Consider the following 9,196-nt stretch of genomic DNA (forward strand, 5'->3'; position numbering starts at 1 on the left):
AACTCACAGTTGTGTCATTTGGAATTGTTGAAACAACGAAAATGGAGCACTTCAAAATAGATATTAAAATGCTCGATGCGAATCGATTGCGAATCGAAAAATGCAGCCTGCATGCCTGATCAAAATAAAGAGTGGGCAAAATTTATATGTAACACGCAGTGAGAGATAAAATGATTAAATTATGGTGCCATATTTTCTGGTAAATTTTAAAACAAAGGAGCTGGCAGAGACACAACGTTGTCCAATAGGTGGCAGCACGAGATGTGGGAGCTGGGAACCGGGAGCCGGGCATGTTGCGACGGGCGTGATGATTGCATTTTAATGGACAAATTAAAAATCAATGCCTGCTGAGTTGCACGTACTTTGTACTTAAATTAACCAAACAAAATTGTGTACGCCACAGAACGTAAAACGAACAAAATAAATACAACAAAAAAAAAAATCAAGAGACAAAAAAAAAAACTGTCGATCGAACACCGATCGTGAGAATTGAAATGGCGACAATGTCGACGGGCGGCAGCCCGAACTCCATAAATCTTCATAAGCTTGTCACGTTTCGAGTGCAACAGCTACTCGTAAATATCTGAATCCGTAGCCGTAGCCGTATCCGCAGCTGAAGACGATGACGAAGCTCCCAAAAAGTTGCTGCTCCTTGCGGATTAACAATTATTTTGACATAAAATAGCCGCACGCCTCACTCCCAGCCCCAGCCACAGCTCCAGCCGGAGCCCAAAACGTAGACGAAAGTCGGTAGTCCGACTCATGAGTCTTGCCTTTGGCTCTTCACGGCTTCTGACATCCAACGGCCCCACACAAGAGATTTCGTGAGTGTGCCACGGCGGTGACACATACGTGCCGCGCTTTTCGGCAATGTTGATACTTTCTGGACTACCGTTGCCGCCATAGAGATTGGACATCATTTGTAAGCGCAACACGTGCCGCCAAGCAGAGCTGGAGTCGTATAGGCGTACATGCTCTTAGTGGGATCTTCAAATTACCTTTGTATTGGGTAAACGTTCAATGAAATTTGGTCGTAAAACTTGTTGTTTATCTTAAATTCGTTATTTGGAAATTTGCATTTCGGGAAATGCTGGCGAGAGTTCAACAACTTTAGTTGGATGATGGTCAAAGCGAGTCGAGTATTATTTTAATATGGTTTCACATAATTAGAATGTAATTTTAATTGGGTAAAATTATGAATAAAATGTCAATTAGCAAAATATATCCATTTAATAGTTAAGCATACCAAATTCTCAGTATTATCCCCTCTTAATATTTTCAATAAATAAAATCTATATATGAAAATTTTTTTTAATATTTCAAATCATTTTATCCTACGCGTTGCGTTCTTTCCATCAGTTTTGAAAGTTTAAGGGATTTTTACAAAATTAGAGATCCTTAATTTCCACTACGAGATTGAAGAAGGGGAAACGTTGACACTAAATTTTTGTTCATAATTCGATGGACTTCAAAACTGAATTTCAAGAATCTATTCATAAGACTGGGGACATGGACGACAAGAGAGCATGAATAGATTTAAATTTTGCACGTGCGGGAAATGATGTCTAAAATTTGAAGCAAAATAACTTGCGCCGGACAAATGAGGCTAATCAGATAGTGTTTCATATAGGACATACTATATAGTACTTATAAAACCTGAATAAAGATATTTATTTGACCTCGTAAACATAATCCAACGCATAATTGGTCGAGCCATGTCCGTTTCTGATCTTAGAGCTTATAAAAGTCGTTTTACATTTATGGTTTTGTTTTGGTAATCCGCAAAAATAGATAAATTGAGATTTACCCCTAATTAACTCCGCTGTGGATAGAGTATTGCGCAGTCATGTGCATTCGATCTAATCCGTTGCTCTATAAATTTATTTGAATCCGAGAGAATTCAAAATGAATGTAAAAGCTATGCGGATATGGCTATAAAAATTCTAAAAAATGGTTTGTTATTTATTTGTTAATAAATAAACAAATAAAGTTTTAGACTAGTTCGATGGATAATTTTTATGTGTGTGAACCTAAATTGATTGCAAATCAATTACCGGCCTAGAGATCCAATTAAAAGAGTCAACATGATTCGATGCCGAATCCAAATGTGTGCTTAACTTTTTTGTGGAGTGAACTTTTCCCAGGCCCGCAGGCGAAATGGAAAACTCGTCTGTGACACTGACACTGACAGCCACCTCAGAGTGGCCAATGATGGCCAGCTTAGAGCGGCCAACAAAGTAGACCAGGCAGGCAATTGGAAAAACAAACACATGCCGACAGAGGCAATAGGCCGCCAGATTGACATCTTCATCATAAATAAAAGTGAAAAACTTGTTGGGTACACATGAAAAGCCGGACAAACGCAAACTCACAGCTAGCCGAACGTAACGAAAAATGCTGCCACAGTTTTCTACGATTTGTATCTGTATCTGTATCTGTATCTGATGTGTGGCAATGTGGCAAGTGAATGTCAATCGAAATGGCAAACAAATAAACTAACAAGCAGCCAGGCAAATAATCATAACAATAACAATGCCATTACCTCCACCATTTGTTAGCCAGTTACAAGCGGGTTAATGAAGACATGTTGCCATGTTCCTACAAGAAGCTGGACACAATTTAGTCGTTGTCATAATTACACTTAAATATCGCATACTATCGCTAATGAAGCGATCAAACAGAGAGAGAGAGAGAACCATTGGGTGGTTGACAGTGCGGTGGGGGTGGCGGGATTTCGGATGCAGTCCAACGTGACGCATGCTTAATTATCGGTCCATGTTGGAAACGCCCTCTCGTCGCTAGGTGTTAACAAACTGATTTTACTCAATCATTTTTCCCAACGACCTGTAACTGGTTTGGCTTTCAGCACGTAGCCAGGGCCCCAACCGCAGTCAGGCACTGACTTGGTTACGCCGGCTATCGCAGCTACATGGCTCTTTAATCTTCTTGCAGAGGCGGCAACATTATTTGCATGCTGATTAGCCTTCAACGCAGACAGGTTGCTACACATTTTGCACCTCGCTTTCCATCTCGCAGAAGTATCTCGATCTCGCTCTGTCTCTGTGCTTGCACGCCTCTTCCCCAGCGCCAGCGCCAGCTCCAACTCCAGCACCGACTCCAGCTCCAGTTAATCTATTAGCAGCCGCCTTGCACTTGCCCGTCGCGACCACTTGGTCCAATTTTCAACACTTTTGACGTGCTGTTAATTGATTTAGAGCGCAGTTTGCGTCCACGTTTGGCCATTGAGTCTCACTGGCTCACTGGCTTTTTGTCCGGTGCGGACATGGACATGGACGTGGACGTGGACGTGGACGTTTCTGACGGCGTCTATGATTATATAGCGCCACTCGCTTGTTATGGCCAACTTTGGTTGCCACTGTAATGACTGTTGTTGGTAATTGTTGCCTCCCCATTGCCGGTGCGGTTCACTTGGCGCTGTACGTGCCGCCAGTGGGAAAATGTTTGGCTAACTGCTCAATCGTGCTGAAATGACAAATTTATTAGCTTTCGAACACAGATGTGGGCGCGGCAATCGCTTCATACATGTACATTGTGTGGGTGGGTTAGCACAAACAGAGACAGGTCGTTCGGCTAATGATCAGAGTGGGAAACTGTACCTAAAAATCTCGATGCCACTTCTCAATGCTCGAAATTTCCACGCACTCGGCTGTGCTGCAAAAGCAAAGGGCATTCGAAATGCATATGCTGCTTAGGGTTTTTTATTTCGCCTGCATGCACACAAAACAGGGTCAGTGGAACACCTTGCGAGGGCATCAAATTCAGTGCGCACACAGCACAGCTGAATCAAAACACCAGAATCAGAGACATGTGCAGAGCGAGCAACAGATTGCCAGGGAGAGGGTCCTCTCGTGTGCATACCGAGGCGAGCAGGGAGTGCAACAAATGAAACGAATCCTCGAAACATTTGCCAGTTGGTGGTCACAGCAGGTACTTTTTAAGGATCAGATGCAGATGCAGTTGCACTCACAGTGAGAGCCCTGAGCATCCTGTGCGCAACAGGCTGCAGCCGCTAGTCCAAATCGATTTCTTTTTTACCATGCCAAAGAGATTTACTTTTGTTGTTTCTCTTTTTTTCCCTGTTTTGTTGTTCTTGTGGCAGCTGCTGCAGCGATGCTGATCACCAAAATGGCAGCAATCACAGCAGACGCTACTTTGTTGCAAGCAGGCACATCAGTTGCTTTCGCTGGAAAATTCTGATTTCCAAGCACAACTAGACAAATACTCTTCAAGTTGGGTGTGTGTTGGCATGTCGGCTATGTCGGTCTTCCAGACATTTCTGTCTGTCTGTACTTAAGTCTGACAGCCACAGGGCCGTGCCTGCCAATTATATTCCTCATCAAATGCCTATTCGCTTTTAATATATTTTTTTGCCATTGACTTATTTGTTATGCGTGGGCGTTGTCCACGAGACGTTTTAAACGCGTTCAGCTACATTTGTTATTTCTACTGAATTTACGACCATCAACATTCTTCATGTTCAACTCGTGTTTCGATTGCCCATATGGCTTCTTGTACGAATTAAACAGTTGACGTGGCTCAAGAGGAATGAGTTTGATAGCCAAATATTGTTAATCCGAAATATGACAATTTATTGCAAATGCCTTTTCTTGATCGTACGGATGCAACCGAAATAGCTAAAACTAATTTTTAATAAGGATATATTTAAGTAACATTCACTTTGAATTATTTCGAGAGGTTAATACAGTTTTCTCGAAAGCGTTACCAAGAAAAGATAAAACAGATTCCAGCTCAAATCTTCGTCTTTGCGGGCAGAACATAAATTAATTTAGTATACTGACATATACTAAAGTCCCCTATACTCAGCCAATATTAGCCGCTAATTATATATAAAAAAAAGCGCTTCAATTTGATTGCTGGAAATTTATCGAGCGGAATGTTTGCGGCATGTCGCCGTTGCCGCTGCCACACACGAGACCCACTGCTCAAAAGTAAAAACGAAATGAATATACAAAAAATCTGGACATGAAAGCGAAGCGTTAAGTGAACCTGATGCCAGGTCGACAGTTGTTGCAGTTGATGAACTGCGCCGGCTGCCAGGATTTTTTGTGTCTGTTTTTTTTTTTTTTTTTGTTGCGTTTTAAAACGACATTTAATGCGCCGCCGCCGCGAAGCCAATCAAAGACCGGCGCAAGGGCAGCAGCTTGGATACCGCACGGCGTCGCATTGGAGCTCAATTTTGGTGGATGCATTTTCATATATAAATATATATGTATAAATGATAGGCGTGTGGTTTTTAATTACATGCAGTCCGCCTGGCAGAAGTGGTTTGTACTTATGTTTTTTTTTGTTTTTGGGATTTTTTTTATGTCTCATATGCTAGTTTGGGCTTGACATATGGCACGCGTTGCGCTTAGAGATTGGGGCACAGTATGTTGACTTCTTGGCAGCTGCTGGGCCTCTGAGCAAGCTAAAGTTTGCACAGTGCTGTTAACATTACGCAAACATGCCACAAAGGACAACGGCAGCGTCTTGTGTTTCAAATGCAACACATGACTTTTGTGTTTCATTGTCGCTGCTCGAGAATGGAAATGGTATATAAAGAAATCATTTGATGCCTGCAGGGGCAAACCACCCCGAGTTCGACTACTGTGTCCTTTTTGTCCTTTGCTTGATATATTTTGTACAATTTATTTTACGATTTGGCTGCTCCATTGTGCGCGCGTCTGTTGATTTTCCATGGCTGTTAAATTGATGGATTGCTGTGCGACTTTTGACACCACATACAATTGCATTTCCCTCCAGACATCAGAAAGTCAACTTAGAAGAATCGAAATCTTGGCTGCCAAGTCTTAAGCAGGCATGAATAATGCGACTTGCAACTGACCCAGCTCCCTTGGGATTTCCTTCCGCTTTCCCTAACGATTGAATGCATGTATTTGCGTGGCCAAAGTTAAACTGACATTTATTTTTTTTGTCACAATGGGGATTTTTATTGACTTTTCGTAAATATCGCTCCAGCTTATGAGTAAAGTATGTCGGCTATAAAGCGTTGAATTTGCAAAATAAATCTGTCAGTCAATGTTTGCGAAATTATCTAATGAATATTGTATAGAGAATAAGCAGGAGTGAAGATTGATTGTGGAGATTCATGAAATTAACCTTTAAGACTCAGAAAAAATTCATACATCAGCTTTTCAGTCCTTCATTCCTTAGCCCACTACCAAAGAAAATTAAAGATAATTCGATCGGTTCTCGATCGATTCTCAGCTTAACCAATATAAATTCATCAAATAGGCTGTATTTTTGTAACATTCCCAATGCCTAGACACTTGTGGCACTTCAATCAAAGTATTTACTAGTGTATCTATGTCTGCCTTCAAAATTGTGTACACACACATGTATGCAGATACTTGTATGAAGTGACAAGAGAACGGACGCAGCCACTTGAGAAATCCACCTGCACCAAAGCGACGTTTCGCCGGCAACTGGCAGCGATCTGCATCTGCGATCTGTTGCGCCTGTCCCTCTGCCTCGCCCTGTACCTTACCCCTAACCCGATGCCTGTTCGCTGCTCAAGTTCCAAGTGCTGCGTCTCCTTGATGTTTATAAACCTTACGCACACTTATGTTTTAATTTCGCTGGCCCAGTCTCAGTGCCGGTTGGTGTTGTCGCTGCTGTTTCCACTTGAACAAACTGCAGATTACCCAAGTTAAGCCCTTAAGTGTGTACCATATCAGGTTTATCAATATGCGTCTTGCTGTTGTGTATCGCATCGAAGACGAGCATTCGCCTGCCTGGCCATATGAGCGAACGGCCGAACGAACGGATTAAATATATCATTTTTGCCTGTCTAATGAAAGGGTTGCCCCAGCCACTCGGCTAACACCTGAAAATTGCAGTTGCCGCTCCTGCTCACAACCTGCTCACAACAGAGACGGCAACGGCAACGGCAACTGTATTTTATTTTGGGGCAACATAAATGCTTTATGAAGAAAGTTGTATTTGGGGGTAGGAAATATAGCAGGCGTAATGATTGATATTGAGGAAGTTGTCTTGCGGTTGTATTACATTTCCACAGCGAACGTACACTGGCCGCAAAAATGGGACTTAACATTATTATTAACCATATTAAATAATAATCCAGCATAACATAGTGGTTGCTTATTATATCGAATTCTTTGATTTTTCTTTTTACAATATCATAATGCAGATTTGGAGAACTCTCTTGTTTTGTTAATTTGGAAATCTAATTTTAATATTTATATTTTTAAATCATTTTTTTTTTTAACTTGAAATATAATTTTTATATATATGTTCCACATACATTTAAAAAGGGTATATATATAGTCTGTCTGTCTGTCCGTCTGTCTGCATAGCTGCGTCTTTCTGATGCAGGAACCGTCTGGATCAGACTACTATAACTATAGGAGTAATCAATAAAAGACATTTTAACCAAGCTCGAAATTTGAGAGTTTTATATAGCAAAAACAAAGAGTAGTTATTTGAATGATCAGCCAAAAGAACATGTGTAACAACAACTTAACAAGTCTTTCTCTCCCTCTTTCTCATACATATCATAGCAAAACCAAATGTCTACAAAGGTTTCTAATGCTCGGCTTGTGCCTATTCGTTTTTGTTTTATCGTAACTTCTCCTTTTCTAAGTTCAAAATAAAGCATCAACAATTTTTTTTCCAGTGTTTCTTAAATGCTTCTGGCTTGTACCGCTTACGATACAATGTCGATAATAAAGTCCTTAGTATGAAATTAATGATTAAGCAGGGGCGAATGATACAGGGTGCCCTGCATTCATCTTCATATTATCGGATTGAAGTCAAGTTGACAAAAGTCAAGTATACTCAGTTTAATATGTTTAATTTGCCATCTTAGCTTTAAATAATTTTTAGAAAGTTTTTAATCGGCAATTTGTGTACTTTTACCATGAAGATAAATTGGCAGACGTTTCCAAAGTTATTTGTCGTGTTGCCTGTACTACACTACGCGCTCTCGCTGTTTATGCAATCCGAATCCGAGGAGCACAAGCGCAGAAAGGAACAGGGTGAGTGGATAGTCGATACATACAATACAATTGCTCACTTAAGATTAAAACTGTGTAGAAAAAGCGAGCGCAAAGGATGTGACTATTGCGCGCTTAATGCAAAACGAAGGACAGAAATAGTACGTCAAGTATGACACCCTGTATAAAGAACTGCGGAACTTTTTTGGCTGTGTTAAGGAAGTAAATGCACACAAATTACCCCCGGCCAAAAAGTTATCGACAAGCTCGGACGACGACAGCAATAACAACGAAACGAAACGAAACGAAACGGAAGCAGCAGTCAAGGTGCAAAGCAAAATCATTACACCTGTTCCTTGACGAGGCGAGTGGCCAATGTGAGTGAGTGTAGAAAGCGTAGAAATCGAACCGAGGACCAGGCCGAGGATGGGGCCGAGACGCGCAACGCTAACAAAATGTTCGATAATGCAAAGGGTTGAGCAGCGCGTGCAGCCGCTGCAAATGCCGCAGATAGTCTCTTTGGGCTAGGGTTAAATTTTTGGGCATTGGTCACGCTGCACTTGCCACGCTGCGCTGTTGCATGTTGCAGGCGACACAAATACGAACATTTCGCTATCAAAATTAATAAAAATAAATACGCTTCGCTCCGATGCGCTGCCGTTAATAAGCACGCAGCCAAATTGTGATATGCATCTGCAACTGGTCGAGATGCAGCTGCAACGAGCTGCAGTTACAGTTATAGTTGCATCAAGGATTTGCACGAAAGTGCATTTTAATTGTTGCATTTTGACCTACCCGGCTATTTCATTTCAGATCATTTTATTTAAATTTTATTGATATCATTAGCACACTCTTTAACTTGGCTCACCTTGCTGCACCTGCTAGTCTTCATGGCTGAAAGGTTTCGTTAGAATTAATGGCCCAAAGGGGTTACTTTGGCTTGGATTGCTTTTTCTTTTTAATTGCAGCTCGTCTGCATTTTTGGTAATTTATTATCTATTCATCAAAAAGCGTGCACGAGAGGGTTGCATTTTGGGCTTAATGTTGCATCTGCACAGGGGTGAATCCATAATAAGAAAAGTTAACGGTAAGAGCGTTAAGATATTTGGGCAACTCGAATTGGTATCAACAAGACATGCATGTACATGTGCATAAAATTAGTGAGCACTTCAATTAAAGCGAAATTAAGTTGGATGCAT

At 41.3% G+C, this 9,196-nt stretch overlaps 1 protein-coding gene across 1 annotated transcript; it reads left to right on the forward strand.

The window, feature by feature from the left end:
* Window positions 1-7,840: 7,840 nt before the first annotated feature.
* Window positions 7,841-8,671, forward strand: LOC26531677 (uncharacterized). Its single transcript, XM_015172437.3, has 2 exons — window positions 7,841-8,039; window positions 8,098-8,671. The coding sequence occupies exons 1-2, from the start codon at window positions 7,922-7,924 to the stop codon at window positions 8,157-8,159; spliced, it is 180 nt and encodes a 59-aa protein (XP_015027923.1). The 5' UTR covers window positions 7,841-7,921; the 3' UTR covers window positions 8,160-8,671.
* Window positions 8,672-9,196: the final 525 nt, after the last annotated feature.

This window comes from Drosophila virilis, chromosome 2 (genome assembly GCF_030788295.1).
Source record: "Drosophila virilis strain 15010-1051.87 chromosome 2, Dvir_AGI_RSII-ME, whole genome shotgun sequence".
NCBI classification, from domain to species: Eukaryota; Metazoa; Arthropoda; class Insecta; order Diptera; family Drosophilidae; genus Drosophila; species Drosophila virilis.

Coding starts and splice junctions, on each gene's coding strand:
- LOC26531677 (XM_015172437.3), top strand. CDS start 7,922: ATGAAGATAAATTGGCAGACGTTTCCAAAGTTATTTGTCGTGTTGCCT. Junction 8,040..8,097: donor CAAGCGCAGAAAGGAACAGG/GTGAGTGGATAG, acceptor AAAACTGTGTAG/AAAAAGCGAGCGCAAAGGAT.